Source organism: Chelonoidis abingdonii, chromosome 9 (genome assembly GCF_003597395.2).
Source record: "Chelonoidis abingdonii isolate Lonesome George chromosome 9, CheloAbing_2.0, whole genome shotgun sequence".
NCBI lineage: Eukaryota > Metazoa > Chordata > Testudines > Testudinidae > Chelonoidis > Chelonoidis abingdonii.
This window is the reverse complement of record NC_133777.1, coordinates 1,390,990-1,415,827: the sequence shown is the minus strand read 5'-3', so window position 1 is coordinate 1,415,827 and position 24,838 is coordinate 1,390,990. Positions and strand designations below refer to the sequence as shown.

Below are 24,838 nucleotides of genomic sequence, written 5' to 3'. Positions count from 1 at the left end.
TTTTTTTTTACACTTTTTTTTTTTTAGTCATCTCTGCCAGGGCCCCACCAAAAATGTTCGAATTGGGCCCCGCACTTCCTAAAGCCGGCCCTGGTATGGACAGGATAGACCAGTGGGACTCTACAGATGAGGGCTTTTGGAGAACAGGAGCAGTTACCCTCCACCACACCCTCACTGAGCCACTGTTGTTCTATATCCACCTGCATTTCCACTATTTCATGCACGTGGATCAGCAGCAGTATGGGCCTGGCTGTATCAAAAGCTGCAATGAGATCAGATAGTAGGAGCATTGGGAGATGGCCTGTATCTGCTGCCATGTCACCACCACCTTTTAGTGTCCCTAGGGTTGTCTCCTGACTTGTCCTGTCCTGAAGCATGCAGGATGTTGGCAGATGTCACTACTTTCTCAAGGATTCATTCGACCATCATTGCTGGGTTTCATTGTGCCACTGCACTATCTCACCCATGCCTTTGCATTACAAAAGGGAGCAGTGTGCCACTCTGGTGCCTCATATTCTGTGCTCTGAGGAAACTTATCTTCATATTTCTGCTAAAACCACGAACACAGACATTTTCAAAGAACTATGTTTGTCTCCAGCCGCGCAAGGCCAGGACTGTCCATGCCCAGGCTGAGGCACCATCCTGCACTGCCAGCAGGAGAGATGAGGTTTGGTCCCCCATCTCCACTGGCACATCAGCACTGTGGAGAACATGGCTGAACTCTGGGACAGATCGCACAGTGCTCAGGCCTGAGGCCTGCATTTCTTGGCTTTTCTGGGTTTGAGTCCGACCTGAGTGTAGCTTTCCTTTCTCTCTGGTTTGGCCTTCTTAGTCTCCATGGCAACGTGCATTTCCTTCTGCAGAGGCATCATGCTTTGCTTGCCATTTCCTAGCTCTGCATTTGTATTCTGCTCCTTTGTCTTCTGTTATGCCTTGGCAGACGGCCAGGCCAGGCATCCATTTCAAAGCAGCCTTTGTTTTATTGGCAAAATGGCTAGTCAGAAACGTATGTGATTTAATCAGGCTGAGAACACTTTGTTTCTTTGCTTTTTTTTTCTTCTCCCACAACTGTAGCCAGTTTGTTCAGTGGAGCTGGGTTTTACCTGAGCTCCCAGTGGGAAGAAATACCATGGCAAGCAGCTCAGCCCACTAGGAGAATCTCATTAACATGAATTCTGCCTCAGATGCAGAGCACCAGGGAGGAGGGTGTAGGGTGGAGGTGCGGGGAGAGATTTCTTTCACTTTACTGACATATCTTTATCTTTGAAAATTCATTTCAAACTCAGACTTGTCATTTTGGGAGCAACCTTGTCTGGGCTTGTTGACTGCCTGAGGAACCCAACAGCTGACACCCAATCCCCCTTCCTTGGACAATGGAGAAAGCACTTAAAGAGGGACGCAGAGACCAGACTTCAGAGTAGCAGCCATGTTAGTCTGTATCCGCAAAAACCTCATGCACCCACCTTCCCCCTTTGCTTGCCTGTGTTTGCCTTCAACCCATCGCCATGGTGGGAACTCAGGTCAAACACTGAGCAGCTGCAGGGGATTTCAATTGCCAGTGAGCTCCAAACAAGCCATTTTTCTTTCTCTCTAGAGGCATTGTTTGAGTCTCAGCAGATGTGGGGTGTGTGCATATGTTTGTGTTTTTAAAAGTATGTAAATAGATATGCATATAAGATGGGGCCCTTGGACTCCTGGCACATTGCCAGTGTGGCCCTGAGTGTCCTAGATCTGAAGTCCTTGCTACTGAAACTGCTCCAAAGCTGACATCTGCTGTGTTGCGTTGAGAGCCCTCACTCTTCTGAGGTGCAATGAGAAGTGCGGGGACTGCGAAGATTGGCAGTTGCACTGCACCAGTGACAGTCACTAAGTGTCTGCTCCCTATATAGCACTAACATCAGAGACGAGAGGGGAGGAAAAATGGATGGTGATTGTGAAACTAAAAGGATTTGGGACGACAATCAGTCCCAGATCAGAAGAAATATTCTCCTAGCACTGATAAGAAGCAGAACAGCACCAGCAGCAACATGTCCTCAGACACAAGCATCACTGAAACAGGGAGAGAGCAGCAAAATGGTGGAAGAAATGATACCACAGTAATGGGGGAAACATGAAGGTTTCCAATCCTCTCTTGAAAGACCTGGCTGAGAATCAGGGAGTGCTGGGCCCCGAGCAACACGGACTGCGGGAGCTCAGCAGGAACATGAAGACAGGCTCTTGATCTTTCAAAAGAAACTGCAACAGTTTGAGGAATGAGCAGAAGAGGGTTAAATCGGGGTTGTTGGGAAAGTATTCCCGTGGCCTAACCAATGCCCACCCTCTTCTCTTTTAGATGATCCTGATGCAAACACACCTATCACATCTCCCAAACGGAGTTTATCATTAAAATATACATACAACCACGTGCATGTTTGCTCTTGGATTACAGAATTCTTGGGTCTTGATGCAGCTTGTTAGTGCGCTGGGTGCCAGGGATTCTCTCGGGCAAAGAGGAATCAGATTTACATATGCCCATGCTATGAAGTGTAGAAGCAAGCTAGCCAAGTGTTCAGCTGCATTTCTCTTCTGCAAATCAAACAGCCAAACCAATGGCAGGAGCCCAGGCTAGTGCAGGCACCAAAACTCTGGGCTTGGAACAAAGCCCAAACCACCCAGTCCCCGCCCAACTCCCAGGACAATGAGGCAAAAAGGCCAGAATGAGACTGCCTGGCAGAGGCATTAGCAGCTTGGGAGTTCTATAATAAGCCATCTTTAGCCTTCACTTAACTGTGGCTCAGGGCAGTGGGGAGCAGGAAGGAGGAAAACTGCTTGCTCCTGGGGCCACTTCCGTTATGTGGGGGTCGTTGTTCTGTTATATTATGCTTGTGGACGGGGATGCAGCTGTAGGAGGACAGAGATTTCATTTCTCTAAGTCTCGCCCAATCTGTGCAGTGTTTTATTACATTAGTAGGATAAGATGCAAAACCAAGGTCCTTACTGCTGTGAATGTGATTGCTGAAGATTGCCTGGCACTTGTTGCTGGAGTAGAGGTGTAATGCCACATGTCCTGGCCAAATTACAGCTTAGGAAATCATATTGTGCCTCTTTCAATTCCTTGGGTGCAGTGTAGTTGGTCCCAAGATATTAGAGAGACAAAGCAGGTGAGGAAATATCGCTCTGTGGGTATGTCTACACAGCAAAGAAAAACCCACAGCTGGTCCATGCCAGCTGACTCACACTCCCAGGGCTTGGGCTGCAGGACTGTTTTTTTGCTGTGTAGAATTCCAGGCTCAAGCTGAAGCCCAAGCACTGGGACCTTCCCACCTCACAGGGTCCTAGAACCTGTGCTCCAGCCCGAGCCTAAGTGTCTACACAGCAATAAAACAGCCCGGCAGCCCGAGTTGCTGTCTAGTTGCTGTGTAGACATACCCTGTGTGTCTCGAAAGCTTGTTTCTCTCCCCAGCAGATTGGTCCAATAAAGGATATGATCCCTCACTATGTCTCCTTAAGTTCTTGGTAATTCAAGTGAATACAGTATTCCCCTCACTTCTTGTCTTAACCTGCTGTGCAGTGGTGCTCTGCTAGACAGCTGCTGTAGTGTGGTCATGAATAAAGTGATTCCTGTGAGCAGAATGATCGTAAGGGACTTTGAGAGGAAATGTTCTGTATCAATGTAACTTCTTGTTGCTGTGCTGTTGGAGTTGGATGGCTTCCTTCACAAACAAATGTATACAACATTTCTTCAGTTTCATATCTGAATCTTTGTTTAGCTCTGTCCTCTTTTATGGCAAGTGGAGATGAGATAATTTCTTACAAGAGGGAACCATTGCTGTCATGGCAGAGCTGCTCTGGCAAGCACACAGTGAGGGATTTGAAAGTGAAAAGTCTAGAACAGAGAGTGAGGCAGTAGCCAGCCCCTGACATACTGGACGTCCACGGAAATGCTGCTGGCCTGTTCTTGTGATTCTGTTTTTAGTGATGACCAAGACTAACTGCCAGGATTTGGCATAGTTTGCAAATGATATAATGCATACTGCAGGTGGGCACAAACAAATCCCCTGGTTTGGAAAGGCTGGGAAGAGGAGTGGTTGCCGGGGGTCATTTTCCCGGGTTTCTTCATGCAAATAGCTCACTTTTGGGGGCAGAGGAGTGGGAAAAGGAAGTGCAGTGGGGCTGGGTCAGCCTAACAGAGCCCCTCATTTTGAGTAAGTACATGCCCAGTACAGGAAACCATTTCAAAGAAGGAGCATTAGAGGCAATTCTTAAATATAAGTAATTGTTCACAGAAATGTCCCCCTTTTGCTCCTGAGTGCATTTGTCTATACGGTACGTTGTTACTACAAATAATATAAGTGAGTGCAGTTATTCCTCACAGCCCACCCTCTCTCATCACAGAGCTTCACGACTGGGGAGGACCTACAATAGCAGATTATTCCTGGACTATTCATACATTCAAGTGAGGATATACTAAAGCAGCGTCTTGATACTCTGACATGCTGCCCTTACAGAGTTATATCATTCTGTGACTGAGTAATAAATTATCCGTACCACAGGAATTCAAAAGCCCTACAATGCAAAATCCTCCCATTCATTAGAAGTCCGAAACCAGCTGCTGTATTTGAGGTTCACATTTGGCCACCGCCTTCAGCATCTGGGAAAAGTCCCTTTGGATCTGTGTGGGTAGGAGGGAGACACACCAGATCAATGGGACCAAAGAGAGCTTGGATTTTGCACAGCCTGTGATAGGATCATTCTCCTAAGGCTGCCATTAGCTTTTGGATATATGAGTAGTTAGAGTTATTTTACGTATGTATCTGAGGAAGTGCTCTCTATTTTATGAAACTTATATTTTAGAATACTTTTCTGCAGCACATTCAGCACATTCTAAATAAATTAAGCCTCACACTGTGAGTTATTGCAGTGTCCTTTAATAGCTGCTGGATGCTGAGACTCAGAAGGTAAGTGACTTTCACAAGGTCCAACAACAAGTCCATCCCACAGGCAGGAATAAAATCCAGGAGTAGTGGCTTGTGGTCTTGTGTTTTTAATTGTTAAACCATGTTGCCTGGCTAAAGCAAATAAACTTTGCTGTAGAATGCCTATCCAGCCTGGGACAGTCACAGGAGGTAATTAGTGCCAAAACACCTGCTGTAGTATGTGTAACTGTTCAACAAAACCTGCTCTAGCTCCACGTCTGATTCTCTGTCTTTCAAAAACTCAACAGACTACTATCCTTTTGAACTCCTGCAACACACAGTATTGCTGGTGCAGACGAAATGCTGTTTGTGGCAGAGTAGAAATAGTGTGTGTTATTATTGTACAGTAATGCAAAATTAAATGGCCCAAGTCTGCAAGTAATCTAGCTATACTGAACAGTGGTGGCATGGAATAAGTCATTAAATAGCCATTGATTATAAAGAGATTCATCTTCAATAGACAATGGTGTAAGAGAGTCTGAACAAACATAGGCAGCAATCCTAACAACTGCAGCAGACCATCTGGGCCAAGTTGGATGTGCATCCTCCACCTGGACCTAGCTAGACCTCCTCCATCTATGCTACTAACGTTGCGTGCTCCATTGGGCCCAACCTCCTCTGTAAGGGCTTGTGACACCTCACTGGCAGCCATGCCTTACCACACAGGGTTGTGTGCTGGGTGTAAAGATTCCATGAGTGGGGAAGAGTCTCAGAGCCCAGCCTCCAGCCCAAGCCCGAATGTCTGTGCTGCAAATTAATAGCCCCACAAGCCCTAGTCAGCTGACACCAGCCAGCTGTGGGTGTTTTATTGCAGTGTAGACATGCTCTGAGAACCTGATCCAAAGCCTATTGAAGTCAATGGAAAAATACAGGCCTTGAAAGCAATTCCAAAATAACTCTGATGACTGAAGACTGGGCAGGGCAGCCTGGAGGAAGCTACAAAAAGGAAAAGAGCAATGAACACATCCATGTGATATTTCTTTGGAAGTGTAATGGGACCCTGATAAATAAAGATTGATTGGAAATGTCTATTGCGCTGCACCACTTAGGAGACCAGGGGTTGTGAGGAAGGAATAATTGGCTGGATGCAGAGTGAAATTTAGGCTCAGCAATTCCATTTTACTGCTGGCAGCTTTCCCAAATGCAGACCAGGAAAAGTAAGCTGGGCCAGCTTTAAAACACAGGGAAATTCTTTCTCTTTTATTCTCTTTTCACAGATTTAAAGGATAGGATTAAATTATCATTTAATAACCCGTATTGCCTGCTCTCCCGACTCTGATCATCCTGTGTAACGGTGATAAAGCTGGAAATGCAAGTGAAGCCTGGAGGCCAGGCAGTGAATTTTCTTTTCCTGAGCACAGATCTAATGGCTGTTTGTTATTGCAGCCTGTGAAATAGGCACTGGCTGTTTAATCAGGAGTCCTAGTATGAGATTTTGGTCTTTTTGGCTGCATTCCAGCTTCTGTTGGAGGAGAAGCCAAATCCTTTTTGTTCGCAACTTCAAAATCTGTCATACTTTTTTTCTCTTCCTGGTTAGGGATCCTACAAAGACTAAAGTAATCCTTGCTTATGCAAGAAGTCCAGTTGACTTCACTGGGACTGCTTGTGTAAGTAAGAATTACTTGTATAAGTAAAGATTGTCTGACCAGTCCCTGTATGATAAACCCTTAGCACAGGGCTAAGACTATTCTAAAATGCTCCAAACATAAATACTGTAAATGAAAGCTCTTCAGTGATCTGGGAAAGGAGGGTTCTTGTAGAGTAAGACACAGTATCTGTGTGTTAACAAGAAGACTGTTTCCCCCATCTGTCAGATCAGTTAATTTGGATTATTTAAATCAAGGGCAATTTTGAAAGCAATCTGTTTTGCTCATGACAGCTTCTTCATTCTATGTAATGATGCTGAATGTAACAAGAGGCAAAGGGTTATTGACTGCAAATTCACCACATTCCCAGGCCTACACTTCTCACATTGACTTGTAAAAGGAGCCTCTCGCTTTATTTTCCCCAGACATTAGGCCGTAAGTATTTTCTAACATGTCGGCTTTACAACTTCACACTGAAGCCCTCATTTGGTATGAAGACTTGACAGCAAATTGCAGATAAAGGGAAAGGGTGGGGGAGGGAGAGTAGAAAACATATTGAAATGGTGCCAGCTTGATTTTAACTATTTTTAGTCAGAACATTTCTTTATCTTCTGCATTTTTCTTTCTTCCCATTTTCTTTTTGTTGTTGGTTAGTTGCATGATGTGAACATCCTAATCAAGGAGAAAGTTACACCGGTAGTTCCAGAAGGCAGGAACCACATGTCTCCATCAGGATGTCAGGTCACACTCAATGGGTTTGGTGGCAGCTGAATTGCAATGCTAGGCAGGGGCTAGGAAATAGGTGTGTGAAAGGATCAGTGACCAAAAGGCCATGTTTGTTTAATGGTGAAGGTGTAACTTTAAATGATCCATACTGGGCAACTGCCTGAACTCACTGGGCAGGATTTGTACCCTTGAATAGAAATCCCCATTATTAGTAACTATTTGTGTACTGTAATGCCGAGGAGGCCTAGGCATCCTAGGGGCCCATGGACATCACATTAGCTCTCCTCCAGTCACCTGGTACAGAGACTGATTTCAGCGATAGGTTACGTAGCATAGTTAGCAGCTCGACAATTTCAAATTAGGAACCAATTGCAAAAGGGATAGATAATATGACAGAAAATATCATAATGCCACTATATAAACCCATGGTATGCCAACACCTTGAATACTGCGTGCAGTTCGGGTGACCCCATCTCAATAAAGAAATATTAGAATTGGAAAAGGTACAGAAAACCATACCAAAAATAGTCAAGGATACAGAACAGCTTCCATATTACGAAAGATTACAAAGACTGTGACTGTTCAGCTTAGAAAAGAGCCAACTAAAAGAAAAGGAGATGGGGGACTATAAAATCATGAATGGTGTGTAGAAAGTGAATAGAGAAGTGTTATTTACCCCTTCACCTACCACAAGAACCAGGGGTCACCATGTGAAATTAATAAGCAGCAGGTTTAAAACAAACATAAGGAAGTCCTCCTTACACAACAGACAGTTAACTTGTGTAATTCGTTGTCAGGGGACGTTATGAAGGCCAAAACTATAACTGGGTTCAAAAAAAGAATTAGATAAGTTTACGGAGGATAGGTCCCTTGATGGCTAGTAGCCAACATGGTCAGGGACACAACCTCATGCTGTTGATGTCCCTAACTCTCTGACTGTGAGAAGCTGGGACTGGACAACAGGGGATGGATCACTCAATAATTGCTCTGCTCTGTTCTGTTCATTCCCTCTGAAACAGCTGGCACCAGCCACTGTTGGAAGACAGGATACTGGACTAGATGGACCAGAATGGCCATTCTTATGAAACTAAGGACAGATGGCAAATACTGAGTATAACTGACCCTAGACAGAATCTAACAGGACAGCCTTGCTCTTACAATCTTCTTGGGACCCAAAACAAGAAAGAGCATTAAGGAAACCCAGAATACCTGGCCTGTTTCATGCTAAGCCTGCACCAGCACTTTGGTTGGAGTAGCAGCAGCAGAATTACTTTGGGAAAAAATTCCTCATGGAGTCCCTCTGATCTAACCTAGATATTTCTGCAAGGAAAGAGGTAGAAGATGGATATGGGCTAGCATTGGGCCTGTGCTGCCCTGCCATCCGTGATCCACAATCACTCCCTTATTATGGCCCGAATTGATAAAATCCTGTATTCAGAGCAGAACTCCTACCAGTATGAAGCTCAGCCTCCTATTTTGGCTTTGTCCACATCATTGGCAAGATGTGAAACAAGATGAAATTAGTGCATGACCACTTGGTACTGCTTGCATCCTGTTGCCATACTATGCCTTATGAATACTGCCACAATAGCTGGCACTACTTCTTGGCAGGTGAATTCTCACCTCCTTGCACTTCCCCCTGAAGAGACTCCGTACTTGAGGGTTATCACCTAGCTTGAATTTTGCAATGCTGTCACAAGGCAAGTTTGATGGTATTTTAAAACTGCCTCTGAGTTGCAGGGAAATGAGACTTTGGATTCGGAAGATCTAGGATCAGAACATGGAAGGAGAGGAAGTGATACAGGGTTAGTTAGTGGAGTACATAGGTCCAGTGAAGGTGTATAACTGAGCTTTGGTATTTAGGGGTTGATTGGAAGCAATTGCTGAATAGCAGACCATGTGTAGGCATAATTAGAGCAGAGTCTAAAACAATTGAGAAACCTACCAACCTTGACTATGATTTTTATTGTCAGTGCCATGATTCAGTTAACAACATGACATAACTAGAGTGCATAATATATTTGTTACCCTTCACAACTGAAGCCAGGCACAGCAGCAGTTCTATGACATTAGATACTATCCCTTTCAAGAGTGGATGAGATGGGAGTGTGGGGAATGAGGCACAGTAACAGGAAGTGGAACAGAAATGTCAACAAAGAATGGCCTCCAGTTACCCAGCTTTACACATAAATAAACCCCAAACAGCTTTTATATATGAGGAAAAATTAATCTCAAAGGAAGTTTCACTTAGCTTCAAAGCTACTGTTAGTAACAAAGAAATTGATTTTAAGGTTGTCATTGCCTATTTAAGTAAGAGAAACATGACACAATGTGTGTGTGTGTGTGTGTGTGTGTGTGTGTGTGTGTGTGTGTGTTCCGTCTGTACAATAATCCAAGTTATATTATTTAGCATGTAGGAACAGAATGAAAAGGACCCTTTAGTATCTCTGCTGCTTTGTTGTAAATGCTTGGCTTTAATAACATAAGGTTTCTTTAGCAGCAATATATTGCCCCCGTTCACTCTACCAGCAAGACAGGCTGTATTCCAGCAGATGTCTGAGGACAATTGGGGGTCAAAATATATGTGACTGTCAGCTTGCTCGCTAGTCCAGGTGAGTCAGATTTTTGACAGGTGACAAAAATAGCTTTAATGTTTTCATTAGTACCAGTGATGAGGTTAAAAGCCAAATGAAGAGACTTTGCAGCTGGGCTGGTAAATGTTCATGACAGTTTTGCAACAGGTTTTTCCCTTCACAAACAAAATCACCACCTAGCTGCCTTCGTTCTCTTTTCTCACAATCTTCTATGATAGCACAGTTGAAACTCTGCTTATTTCCATGTTAACAGTAGAAGAGTTTAGAAAAAAAATAAACGCCTGAATAGCGCTGAAGGCATGTACAAGAATAATTGTTTCCTTGAACAGTAACTGTTCAAACTCCTAGGCTAGTTTGAAGTAATGCTTCAGAGCTAAATGCAGGAACTGCTGATAAGCAACCTTATGGGTGACAGGGTTGTTATGCACCAAAGTACTCTAGCAGTGGTGCAGGACAGCATGTACAGTAGGCTAATGTATCTGAACCTATGAGAAAAAAAAAGATTGGTTTGTAGAGATGTAACTAGAGGTATGTTACGTCCTCACGATTAGTCTGTCCAGCACAGCACTAAGCCCTTTTCACTTTAGCTGTTTTGGGTAAAAACCTATTATCTATTCTCACTATTTATTATATTCACCACTGGCAATATTGTGTCTATGTTCTTGTGTGGTGTTACTGATCAGATATTGAAACCTTACTAATCTTTTACACTAACTAAACACAAGGATGTAAACATGTAACATAAATTATTTGTACAAGTTTGAAAAATAGTTACAAATTAATCATATTAATAAATGTCCCAGTGTGTGTTCAAGGGACATAATTAGCTTGAAATTAACATTGTAAACAAACCCATTTCCTCAGATGTCAGTATTAACACCTTAGACTGCCAAAAGTGAATTTTAAACATTGAAAAAAATCTCCCCAGAATCCACTTCTGCCGTGATGTCTATAGAAAATCAGTCAGTTAAAGCTGGGTAGATAAGGCTAGTTGGCAAAAACTTTAGAATATTTTTAATTGTAATTTTATATAGAGATATACAAAAACAATATATATTTGATTGTATTGCTCTTCCCCATCATCCATACATGACTTGTCTTCCTGGGCCCTGAACCTAGGAGATATTATGTGTGAATGGACCTCTAAAATCCACGTGACTCCTACCCATTTGGGGTCTGCTTGCTCAGCATAACCTGTACAATCAGGGCCCTCGATTATAATCCATTTGGGGAAGGGAAACTATCTTCCTATGTGTTTGTACAATGGGCCTCTAGGCAGTACAGTAATAGAATATAAATATTAAATCACAATAAATCAGTTTCCTGCTGTTATTTATGCTCTTTGTTTCCTTCCTATGTTTTCTGGGCTTGGATGATGAAAATCAAATCATTCCTGTTTTTTAATAGTAGTTTCATTTTCAGATTCTCACTGCTTCGATATTCTGGGTTAAAAGCACAGCAGGACAATGTTATTTGTCCAAATAAAATAAAATAAAATAAATTGTGTGCCATAACATGATGCCTTTGAGAATGCAATCAAAATTTGTATTGCACTGCAAACTTCTGATTTGCTATCCACTATAACCCCAATCATCTCTTGGCGTTACTATTTTCCAGTTCTCTCTCTCCCTTTACTCCACTTAATCCCTTTGATTAGCTTCATTTGCCTAAACTCATTTTTGAGGTAACTCCATTAAAGTCAGTGCAATTAAACTTGGATGAATTTGGCCATATGTTTTTTTGCATTCTTTATTTTCCACGTCCCAGCCCCAGATGACTCTGTATTCTTATTTGGATTATGATTTATTTAAGTATGCTTGTCACTTATCGAGGTTCATGCCCACAATGTGCTAAGTACTCTCCAAACAGTAAAGAAAATATAGCCTTTCTCCCAGGAGCACACAATCTAAAAACTGACAAAAAGGTGGGGGAAAGCTATGTAATACATGAGTAGCATGGTCAAGGGAGTGCTTCACTATGTCTCAGTAATATTAAATTAACACTTTTTTTATATTAGTCCCAATTACTCCTCAGACATATCAGTCAGTATGCTGACTCCTCATTCTTCGTTGAATCTAACATAAGCTGGTTGTTCTCACTTTCAAGGCTCTCATGGTCTATCACACTCTACTTATCTCTCATTGACTATCAGGATGCCTCTGGATGGCCCATAATGTCATCCTCCATCACTCTCTTGTCAAATTTTCAAATAAGCACCTCTGTGCTTTCTTCCACACTGCACTTCATTATTGGAAGAAGGAGCGTCCTGTGATCATCCACAAAGCTGCTTCCTTATTCTTCAAAACTGTCCTTTTCCATGATGCCTATAAAAAAACTTGACAATGGATAGGCTGCTTATGGGGGGAGACCACTGCTTATCAGGCTGATCAATATTGTCTCATTTCCCCATCTGTCTGTCTGTATTCTTGTTTTATACATAGATTGTAAGCTCTTTAGAACAGGGACCATCTTTTTGTGTTTGTACAGCACCTAGCACCATGGAGTTCTGGTCCATGACAAGGGCTCCTAGGCATTCTGCCGGTTGCCAGGAGGGCGGCAGGCAGGCAGCCTTCGGCAGCATGCCTGCGGAGCTGGTCCCGCGGCTTCGGTGGAGCCGTGGGACCAATGGACGCTCTGCAGGCACGCCTGTGGGAGGTCCATCGAAGCCGCGGGACCGACGACTGGCAGAGCGCCCCCCGTGGCATTCCGCCATGCTTGGGGCGGCAAAATGTCTAGAGCCGCCCCTGTGTCCATAGTAGAATTTGTGGCAGAAAAGTCTTCAGGAATGACTTGAATGCAGAGAGAGTAGTGGATAGTGGCCATGCTGGTGAGCTTCCTTCTCTTCCATTTTTAGTACAATATTTTTTTAACCTCCTCTTTTAATTAGCAGTCTTTTCTGAAAACACATTAACTCCTTCTTTTTTCTCACATTCTTCATTTTTAGAGGGATTGCAGAGTATTGTCTTACTTCTGATGCTTACCTAGGAAGTTAATAATGATTCCTCAAAATGTGTGTTTTTCCGCTGTGTTTTATACAGAGCTGAGCACACCAATACTGCCCAGAAAATAAAATGATGGTCAGAAAAAATACTTAATGGAAATAGTATGTTGTTACTCTCCTAGCTACTTGCTTTGCATCTTCCTAGGTTGCTCGGGGAAGTGATAGTCTCTCTCGCTGTGATATTGGTGAGACATGGCTTGAAATTCTGTTCAGTTCCAGTCACTTAAGTAACCTAGTGATGTTGAGAAATTAGATCAAAACTACTCACATGGTGGCTGAAGAAACTGACCTAGAGACTCTCCCTGTCCAAGTTGACTGCCATGGTGGCACTTGTGGTTCCATTACAGAGTTACCATAGTTTATACTCTCTTTTGGGGGTGGAGTCTGTCTATTCCAATATTGAGATGATTGTATTGTGTCCCAAAGGAATCTCAGGGCAATTTTATTGTCTTGTTGGATGCAGGACACAAGACAGTTTCCATTCAAAACTGGGATTGGTCCATTGAATATATGGCAACACGAATTCCATAGGTCTGATGCTGCTGGGGTTCAGGCAGGTCTCATGTTCTTTATGTATATAAATAAGGAGGTCTTTCATAGTAGGGGTTTCATGCCCCAGAGATGGATTTCTTGCATGCACTGTGTGGCGATGTATCACCCTATAAATAGGCAGAATTAGATTTTTTTAATATAATTTCAACATACACTATCTGTTTATTTTAAATATTCTTTTGTATTTATCTATTTAATTTTTCACAGTTGCAGGAAATTAGGGGGGGATCAGACAATAATTATTTAATGACAGTAGATATAGAGATTTAAAAAGTTAAAGCTTTATAACACTTAAAACACAAAGTCTCAACATAAGAACGGCCATATTAGGACAGACCAATGGTCCACCTAGACCAGTATCCTGTCTTCCGACAGAGGCTGGTGCCAGCTGTTTCAGAGGGAATGAACAGAACAGAGCAATTATTGAGTGATCCATCCCTTGCTGTCTAGTCCCAGCTTCTGGCATCAGAGGCTTAGGGACACCTACAGCATGACCATCTTTGCTACTAGTCATTGAGGGACCTATCCTCCATGAACTTGTCTAATCCTTTTTTTTTTTTTAACAGAATTATATTTTTGGCCTTTACAACATCCCCGATAATGAGTTCCGCAGGTTGGTGATTATTATTATTATTATGGTATGTTGTATAAAGAAATGCTGTCTTATGTTTGTTATAAACCTGCAGCCTATTAATTTCAGATGGTGACCCCTAGCTCTTGTATTATGAGATAAGTGATACTTCCGTATTCTTTTTCTCCACACCATTCATGATTTCATAGACTTATAGCTTCCCTTAGTCATCTCTCTTCTAAGCTGAACAGCCCCAGCCTTTTTATGGAAGTATGTCCTCAGAGAGAAGCTGTTTTATACACTTAATCATTTTTGTTGCCCTTCTGTGTCCTTTTCTTAATCTTACAGCACATGTAGAATATTAGGGTTGGAAGAGACCTCAGGCAATCATCTAGTCGAGGGGTTCTCAAACTGGGATCGCCGCTTGTGTAGGGAAAGCCCCTGGTGGGCCGGGCCAGTTTGTTTACCTGCCCTGTCTGCAGGTCTGGCCGATCGCGGCTCCCACTGGCCGCAGTTCATTGCTTCAGACCAATGGGAGCTGCTGGAAGTGGCACAGGCCGAGGGACTGATTAGCCGCCACTTCCAGCAGTCCCCATTGGCCTGCAGCAGCGAACCACAGCCAGTGGGAGCTGTGATCGGCCAGACCTGCAGACGGGGCAGGCAAACAAACCGGCCTGGCCTGCCAAGGGCTTTCCCTACACAAGCAGTGACCCTAGTTTGAGAAACACTGATCTAGTCCAATCCCCGGCTCAAAGTAGGACCAACTAAATCATCCCAGCCAGGGCTTTGTCAAGCCAGGCATTAAAAACCTCTAAGGGATTCTACCACCTTCCTAGGTAACCCATTCCAGTGCTTCACCACCCTCCTAGTGAAATAGTGTTTCCCACTGCAGCTTGAGACCACTGCTTCTTGTTCTGTCATCTGCCACCACTGAGAACAGCCGAGCTCCATCCTCTTTAGAACCCCCCTTTCAGGTTGTTGAAGGCTGCTATCAAATCCCCCCTCACTTTTCTCTTCTGCAGACTAAATAACCTCAGTTCTCTCAGCCTCTCCCCGTAAGTCATGTGCACCAGCCCCCTAATAATTTTCATTGCCCTCCGCTGGACCCTCTCCAATTTGTCCAAATCCCTTTTGTGGGGGACCAAAAGTGAACACAATACTCCAGATGTGGCCTCACCAGTGTCGAATAGAGGGGAATAATCACTTCCCTTTATCTGCTGGCAATGCTCCTACTAATACAACCCAGTATGCCGTTGGCCTTCTTGGCAACGAGGGCACACTGCTGACTGCTGACTCATATCCAGCTTCTCATCCACCATATCCCCAGGTCCTTTTCTGCAGAACTGCTGCTTAGCAAGTCAGTTCCCAGCCTGTAGCAGTGCATGGGATTCTTCCTTCCTAAGTGCAGGACTCTACACTTGTCCTTGTTGAAATATACAGTAAATATTCTTAAATCAAACTCTTACAAATTTTAAAGCAGCATTTTTTTTTATTTTGCCTAGCTGTAAATTATTACTGTTGATGAAAATATTTTTTCAGTTGTGTGGTGAAATTGACATTTACATAAAAAAAAATTTAATTCTTCTACATCTACCTCTAAAGTAGCAGTTCAAGTCACAGATTATGGGGGGGGGGATTCACATAAGGTGTAGTGTTTGGCTCAGGTCCAGGGGGATGGGGGGTGAGGGTTGTACTGTAGAGCTCACAGTGTAAGGGTGGGTTGTAATGTCACCATGAAAGAGGAGAGGGGGCTCTGCAATAGGAGCTCTCTGTGGTCCTGTCTACACGGGCAAGGATTTGCTGGTACAGACAGCAGGGCTTTTGTGATATGATATGACATATGATAGAGGTATATAAAATCATGAGTGATGTTGAGAAAGTGGATGTTGAGAAAGTGGATAAGGAAAAGTTATTTACTTATTCCCATAATACAAGAACTAGGGGTCACCAAATGAAATTAATAGGCAGCAGGTTTAAAACAAATAAAAGGAAGTTCTTCTTCACACAGCGCACAGTCAACTTGTGGAACTCCTTACCTGAGGAGGTTGTGAAGGCTGGGACTATAACAATGTTTAAAAGGGAACTGGATAAATTCATGGTGGCTAAGTCCATAAATGGCTATTAGCCAGGAAGGGTAAAGAATGGTGTCCCTAGCCTCTGTTCATCAGAGGATGGAGATGGATGGCAGGAGAGAGATCACTTGATCATTGCCTGTTAGCTTCACTCCCTCTGGGGCACCTGGCATTGGCCACTGTCGGTAGACAGATACTGGGCTAGATGGACCTTTGGTCTGACCCGGTACGGCCGTTCTTATGTTCTTATGCTGGCATGGTAGCAAATGTGGGTACAAAGCACGGGCAGGGAAGAGTGGTATTTTTTTCATAGTCCTAACCTGCAGCATGAGTAGGGGTGGCGAGTTATATGAGCCTGTGGTACCCTGCTCCAGCAAATTCAGGGCCCCTGAGCCTGGCTCCACCAATATTTGGGGCCGGGTTTCTCCCCTGCCCCCGCCTGTGCTCATCCGCTAGCGTGTCCCCCAGCCCTACTTGCTACCCTCACGCGTCTCCTCCAGAGCATCCCTGCCTGTGCTGTGGGCAGCGGGCAGCTGCACTGCTGCTCTGCGCTGGGCTCCCTTGCTGAGTGCTGCACAAGGGAATGGCGCCGGTGGCAAGCTGAGGGAGGAGACCCACATGTGATGGCAGCTCCCCCTCCCCCTGGCACCCACCACAGAGGAGGTAAGGGGGCTTCCTGGATCTGAGAGGGGCCTGGCCCCCATGAGCATGTGCAGTGCCAGTGCCGGGTGAGTGTCCTGCTGGGGGTGCGAAAGGGCTGGGGGGACTGTGGCGTTCTCCTCTCTGGCCCCAACCTCGAGGCAGCCTGCACCCCAAACTTCTCATCCCCTGCCCACGCCCCCTGCACCCCAACCCTCTGCCCCAGCCTTGATCGCCTCCCAAACCCCTCATCTCCCCCCACCCCATTCAGTCTATTATGCGCACCAATCTGCGCGGGGCGCAACCTGGACCTGCTGTGGGCCGCCCCGGGCACGAGGCCAGCAAAAGCGTTAAGTGTAGCCCCAGGCCGTGTGCGGCAGGGACGCGGGAGCCGTGGGAGGCGGTTGTGGGGTAGTGCAGGGGAGCCGGGGACGGAGGGTCTTTGCAGGGGGTTTCTGGCTCTCGGGGAGGGGGGCTCCTGCTTTCTGTTCTCTTAGGCGGCTGTCCGCCCGCGCAGCAGGTGTGATGCCGGGGGTGTCTCTCTGCGGCGCATCCTGAGGAGGAAGCGTGTTCACTGCCCTCGGGTTGTTAGGGGGTTGCTAGGGTGCCATATTGGGGGATTTGGGTGCCCCGGAAGTGATGTCCCCGGCGGGATTGCTCTTCCGGTGCGGCGGGCCAGCGCCGGACCCGGCCAAGTTAGGACGGAGGCAGGAAATGGCGGCGACGCTGCTGCAGCAGCTGCCGGGCCCCCGAGCTCCACTGTGCCGGGCCCAGGCCGCCTAGAGAGCCGCCGAGCCAGCGTCGGGCCCGGGCCGCAGCCATCCCGGGCCGGACTCCGAGCACTTTACATACATGAGGTGATAGGCGGGGAGGGGTGAAGGGCGCGGAGCGGGGGGCGCTGGGGAGACCGCGGAGCGGGACACTCTTCATTTATTTCCGTGGCCTTGGCGAGCCCCTTGCGGGCAGGGACGGGGGCAGCTGGGTGATGCGCCCCTTTGGCCGGGCGGCCCTGGAGGGTCGCTCCCGTCCCGATCGGCCTCCGACCCCGCGAGTCCCGCGCTGGGCTGGGCCGGGCTGGGCTGCACGGCGGGTCCCTCGGGCTGCGCCGCTGTTAGGTTGGGTTCACACGTCCCTGCTGCCGCTGGGTCTGGGTGTAACCGGGTTAAAAGCATTGGAGTTCAGAAGGGCTGCCCACCCCGACCGAAATGTGCTGTGGTCAGGGAGAGAGGAGCGGGGTTCGGCTCCCCAGCTCCGCTGTCCGCCGGCGCCTGGCTCCCCGCCTCCAGCAGCCGTTCTGTGCTTTGCGAGTTTATTATGCTCGCAGGCTAAACAAGCGCTGTCAAGTTTAAAAAGAACCGATCTTGGGTTTCTGTGGGATCATATACATCCGACACTTGCCCGGACTGGAGCTGGTCATGTCTTTGGGGTTGAATCTTCTGCCCCGGTTCGGTTTTCCACTGCCTTGGAGGTTTGATCTCCTGCGTTCATATGTCTTATTGTCTGTCCATAATTCAAAGTCAAGTCTCTGTGTAGCATACTGCTGGTATCTTGCTTTCTATTTATTTTGAGGTTAACAAGGTTAAGCACAGTTTTTCCTCATCCCTTTTTAATGGAAGAGACACTTACTATTTTTTTGTGGTTTAACAAAAGGTTTTAAGGGAGTATGAGGAAAAATAGATTAATTGGTGTCTGTATGTTTTGGTCCATCCCTTATTCTCCCTCCATCCCAAGATGAAACCTATGGATACCTGTATTCAGAGATCATTGCTAGCCTCTCCCCCATGAGGAACCAACACATGGAGATCAGCGTCTCTTTTAAACCCACCCCAATTATATTTGTTCTGCTCTTCTGTTGATATGGTAACCAACATCCTTCTCTGTTCCAGAGAATTGGAAGCTAAAGCTACCAAAGAACTTGAAAGAAAACTAAGCAGGTAAGACGTGTTTGAATTTATTTCTCTGATTCCAGGACAGAGTGGGCCTAGAGTTTGTGTAGCTATTTTTTCCCTCTTCATGGAAACCAGCTCTGACTTTATTTGGAGCCTTAATTTCATATTAGTTGCTAGAAAAATTGTTGAATTAAAAGTGTCGCTCTCTAATAGATAGTGAAATCTTTCAATTGTTTCATATGAAACTAATGTTTGCAAAGGGTAACTTCAGTGAAATCTACTCTGCTGCAAATGCCTGACTATAATAATTGTATGCAATGTTGTAGCCATTTTGATCTGAGAATATTAGAAAGAAGAGGTGAGATAATATCTTTTATTGGACCAATTCTGTTGATGAGAGACACAAGCTTTAGACCTTACCCAGAGTTCTTCTGTGTGAAGTTGGTCCAGTAAAGATATTACATCATCCACACTGTGTGTCTGACAATAAACCCGTAACTTTCTAGATAATTAACTATGTAACAATTACATATTTTATGGTAAAAACGTATCTGCAAAATGTGTCCCTCTGCAAGATTTTTTTTGTACTGCTTCAGATCTCTTGTTTAATGTGTGTATCTTACAACAAAACAAACTTTGTATTTGTGAATAATGTAAGCACTATACCTACATGTACAGACACTCTTTTCTTAACGTATGTATTATATAATTTTAACATTAGCGTTAATAAAAAAAAGTCATCTTTCTTTTCCACTTTAAGTTGTTGTCACTAGGAGTGCACAAATGAATGCAGGATTTTTTTTCAATACTGCGCAGTCAAGTGGCTTATTGTTGTCAAGGAACTAGCCTTGCTTTTGAATTTAGCATAAACGACATCTTACTAGGTAACTATTGGTTCCTTGTGCTCTTCATATGAAAGAGTGAAGGCACTGAATCTGCCATTAGTAAGTGATTTTTATGTCCTAATGTGTTAGGAAGTTTGAGGGATGGGAATTCCAATACCAGCTACTTAATTTATAGAAATATGAAATATATACAAGTATTATATATTTCACTTCTGTATTCAAGATCTTATTTCTTGCATATGTCTTATTCTGGCATGATATTCTTGCAAATTCTTAGGATATTCTTTGTAGTTCATTTTTGTCTCCTGTGTTTTTTCTGCTTTGTTTTTGCTCTTTCTGTCCCCTGTAGATTCAGTTAAACCCAAAAGAGGCTTTTGCTAGGCAAGGCTGAATGTTTTAAAATTCAGCCAAAACTTGAGTGCAACTTGCTAGAACAAAGTGTTAATTTCTCATGTAGTTCACCTTCAAGTTTCAGTTTGCTTTTTATAACAACATTGTGAAAGCTGAAGAGCTTTCTGATTCCTTGGTACATATCATCTTTGTAACGTGTGCAGGAGCTGGCATTTTGCAGTTCTTTTTAAATAGTACTGTGTTGAAGGGGAGAAACTGTACCTTAGCTTCCAATTTATGTTATGTAAAAGCCTTAAGATAAAGCTGCTAGCATAGAATTCTTACATAAGATATTTCAGGGTCATTGTCAAGTGGAGCCCACTCGAAGGGAATGATTCTAAAGTTATAGAACTACATAAATTGTGTTTTTTGTCAAGTAAAGTTTAATGCTGCATGATAGCCATAGTGTGAGAATATAGAATAGAATTGTCTGACCACACTGGAACAGCTTTAAGCATTTAAGACATTCTAAAGTGGATTTTCAAGTTAGTATTTAAATATCAATTGTCTTCAGCTGACGCTTTTAATGTTACTCATCAAATCTGTACTTCAATCGTGAAGGGAGTTTCATCGCACATACTACATAGCTTGGATACAGATTTAGTACATGACACATTTTAACTTTACTTAGTAGGTCACACAATCACTTCTGTGTTTGCTATGCAAGGTTATTTGTCCAGAGGACTATTTCTTAGCAAAATATTCTTGAATTTCATTATGTAAGATTTGAGTGAACACGCTAAGGTCCAGTGCACACTACAAAAGGTAGATACAGCTTCTGGCAGAAATGTGCTTTTGCTGGCATAGCTTATAACAGTTCCCCAAACAAAATAAGTTGTATTGGCATAATGGTGTCAACATAAAGGCTTTTATCAGTATAAAAATGACACACAAATCACTCCCCTATCTAGAGTTAGAATATTGCCAAAAGATTCTTGTTCAGACCTGGCCTTAGTAAAAGATGTTTAGTGAATTGACTCCACAGTATGTTTGAGTCCTATAATTAATTTAAATGGATACCAAATACAATTGCTTAAGAATCACAATGAAGTGGTAGGCTTCAACATGAACTAATAAGAAACAAGTTTTAGTTAATATATCAATTGGCTGTTTTTATATAGCTACTAATTAGATGTATTTTACTACCTTGATTGTTACATTATTCTAGTAAGTCTCACTCTGAGACACGAGGGTCTGGGTACCAGGGAATGTATGATGCTTTTATTGTTTGAGTTCATTTTAGATCATCGTGTAACCTGATATTCTCTCTTTCCATTTTCTTAAACTTTGTGGGAGCTGTTGTTTTCAGAATGTTGCTCAGTCCCTCAGCAGTGTTTGAATTAAATTCTCTTACGGTTATTCAAAATTTTTAACTTTCAATCTTCTTTCGTGGGCTTTGGTAAATCAGCAGGAGCTGCGCCAGGGTTTCTGACGCCCTAGGCGGACGGCCGTTTCGCCGCCCCCCACAGCTCCGGTGGAGCTGCCGCAGTCGTGCTGGCGGGCGGTCTGCTGGTCTAAAGGCTCCGGTGGACCTGCCGCAGGCATGACTGCAGTAGGTCCGCCGGAACCTTTAGACCAGCGCACCGTCCTCCGGCACGACGGCGGCAGCTCCACCGGAGCTGCCACAGCAGCGGACCGTCCGCCGACACAACTGCGGTAGGTCCCCCAGACCCGCGTGCCGCCACCACGGCAAAATGCTGCCCCCCAAAAATTCTGACGCCCTAGGTCACCTAAATGGTAGCACCTGCCCTGTAAATCAGTGAAACATTCAGTCCCTTTCTCCCACCACTCTGTTTTTGGTAAACATACAGTAAATTAAGTGATACTAATAAACAAACACTTGAGATATTTGTTTTAAAAGTGAACGTTCTACCTACTGTGGGAGCTTCAGCTGGTAATGAGGGTCTCTGATCACTCACCTCATTTTGAAGGTATTTTTAGTAAGTTTTCAGTACTGGGAAAGTAATATGGCTTATAATGGTTTGTAAGATTGTAGCAGGAATTGCTGAGAGTGACTGTGCAAAAAAAAAAAAAAAGAGGATAGAAAAAACCTGAATTAAATGAAGAGGAGAAGTGTCAAGACTAGAATTTGTGTAGATAAGAGACTGGAGTTGCTGCTGCTTGTCTCTTCCTGCACCCGGAAGATACAGGGGCTGGCCAGAAGAGAAGATAAGTGAGGTGGTAAAGGTTTCGTAGTCAGAGCTGGGAGAGGAGTATTGAGTACTGCGTAGAGAGGAACAAAAAGAGGTCCAGAAAGGAAATCATAATCGTTAGATGTCACTCCCATCTCCTTTAAAAATCTCAACATTTCAATAACTGCTATTCTGTTGTCAACAGTTGTCAGCTTTTTAACACAAATTAGGTCATTTCATTTCCTTGCTAACTAATGCCATCCAGCCAACACCTCACATTATTGTGATGTTTGTCCCTATTGGCAAAGCCTCTCTTAGTTTAAAAGCCAGCTGTTTAAAAAATTCATATGTAAAAGTTTCTTATTGGCTGGAATCAAGTTAAAAATGCCAAACCTACATTTTTGAAATGGAATATTCAGAACGGATGCCTGCACTCTCCATTTCAGGATTTTCTCCTTTATGCTATTTCTGACTATCTTCCAGATTCCCCATTAAGACATATTTCTTCCGTGAAGCCTATGAACTTTAGTCCTCCATTTTAAAGAGAGTATCTGTTTTAAAACAGGAAGCTAATTAGAAGTGCAGTGCCTCTCAACCACAGGTGCATTTGTTTTTCAGTCTCCATTCTTTTGATATTTTGTCTGTGCAGGCCCCCATCCTCCAAGCACTTATACATGTGCTTAACTTTAAGCACATGAGCAATCACGTTCAAGTCAATGACCCTGTCTTTGTCAAAAATGATGTGGTTTTTCAGTCATGTTAATTTAACATGATAGGAAAGTCCTCTTAACGCTGGCAGGCTAACACACGGATAAACAATATCGGCCTGTGTTTTAACAAGCATTAAGAGAGCTTTCCAGCCATTTGGGCAAGCTTGTGAAGGCATTATGTTCAGCTTGATGGCATTTCTCTTATCTGTAATGTGGTAACTTTTGAAAGCTGCATCTGATCAATTCCAAAATTTCAGGGAATGATTTTGGCATCAGTGGCTAGAGCCCTGTTAATTTAGGAGGAAATGAGGAACACATGGAGCACTTGCCATCTGTTTAGCACTACTACAGCTTCAAGCACCTCTGCAGTTGTCTATAGATCAAACAACTGGTTGATGGCACCCATTAACGTATTCCAGCAGAATATTCCATCTCATACCTGCCCATCTCAACAATTTAACATGTTGACTGATTTATCTCCCAGACAGATGATGGATGAGGAATGGGGAGCTGCACAGAGTCTTTAGTATTAGGGGTGCAGGAATGGGGGTGCATAGGGCCACTGCTGAGGGGGAAACGGGGACCCTGTCATGGAAGGATGTGGAAATGGAGGATCACACAAAACCTGTGGCAGAGAGACAGTGGGGAGGGTTGCAAGGAGCCCCAGAAATAGAGGTGGATGAGAAGGTGGCATGCAGGGAGTTTGTGGGGTGGAATGGAGGAATTCAAGGAGCCTCTGGTATGTGTGAAAACAAGGCTCAAATAAGCTACAAAGTGTGAGAGCCACAAGTGTTAAACTAACTAGGTAGAACTAACATGATGGGCAAAAAAAGTATGATTTTCTTTTTTTCTATTTTTTTAAATCAGCACAGCCCATCAATTAAGATTCCTAAAGTTAAATACAATAACTAAAGTTAAGTGCATAAATGTTTACAAGATGGGGAACTTAAATTATAAGCTGTTGGGCATTGATATTGCTTTACAGGCAGGTTAACGGTACATTTTTGCTGATGGAAGTTTATGGGAACTTACTGCATGGTGCTGGTACAGCCTGAAGGATAACCATCACTTAGGGAATCAAAATTTGGACTGTCATAGATAGTTGTTTTTGTTTTTTGTTTTTGTTTGTTTTTAAATGTAGAGTTAAGGATCTCAATTTACAGTCTACACAACCTCTTCAAAATGTTTATTCTTGGGACTAAATGTCACATGGTAGCATTCCATCATATAAACTGTAGTTCATGTTTTGAATTACTCTGATTAGCATATCAATTTGCTACACATTTTATTGTTTTGTATGGGGTTGTTAAACATCACCCATTATTCAGTGTGTTCAACACTGACTGCTATATTGTTGAACAGGTAATGTGCAACAGAATATTATGCAACCACTGTGTACTGTTAATTGAAATACTATGTCCCTAAAAACTAGAATGGAGGAGTTTAATCTTTGTAAAATCAGAAAACTGTTAAGGAGTGAGCGCTCATGTAAATAAATGGTTAATTTGAAATCACTTGGGTGGTGGACACTATATATGTCAGATACTCGAGGAACCTTACAATTCTTCTAACTCAGGAAATCACCATGGATTCTATTTGGGAAGTGATGTTTTATTTCTCAAGTCATCTTGTGGAACTGAGAATGCGGATTAAACGGCTTGAAATAAATCGGCAGTATTTTTAACTAGAAACAAGAATTAAAAACAAACAAAGCAAAATTACAGCAGGCAATTCAAAAGCACTCATCCCTCTATCTGTATTTCCATTCCAAAGGTGGCAGTTGGAGAAACTTCTGGTCTACACTAGTTGCAACCCTATTCTGGTTCTGGGAGCATGGGTGTTTTTTATCCAAATCAGTTATCCCATCAGACTTAGTCCAAAGCTATTGTACTAAATCCCTACTCTGAGCCTAAAGGTATGTCTACAAAGCAATGAAAAACCTGCAATAATGAGTCTCTGAGCCTAAGTCAGCTGCCTCTGGCTCACAGGACTAAGGCTGCGGGGTTGAAAATAGCAGTGTAGACTTTCTGGCTTGGGCTAGAATCCAGACTCGGAAACCCCGTGATCGGGGAGGTCTCAGAGTCTGAGCTTTAGCCCAAGCCAGAACGTCTACATTGCTGTTTTTAGGCCTGCAACCTGAGCCCTGTGATACAAAGTCAGTTGACTCAAGCTCGGA

General features: G+C 43.8%; 1 protein-coding gene across 17 annotated transcripts in view; it reads left to right on the top strand.

Annotated features, from left to right (window-relative positions):
- Window positions 1–24,838, top strand: part of TNRC6A (trinucleotide repeat containing adaptor 6A) — a 232,965-nt gene that overhangs the window by 137,280 nt on the left and 70,847 nt on the right. For 11 of the 17 annotated variants that reach the window (XM_075069117.1, XM_075069123.1, XM_075069113.1 and 8 more), the window contains exon 3: window positions 18,583–18,630. In XM_075069117.1, coding sequence (XP_074925218.1) covers window positions 18,583–18,630 — 48 coding nt within the window. Of the gene's footprint in view, window positions 1–17,368; window positions 17,554–18,582; window positions 18,631–24,838 lie in introns of those variants that run through there. The other 6 variants (XM_075069116.1, XM_075069112.1, XM_075069114.1 and 3 more) reach the window with 2 other exon arrangements.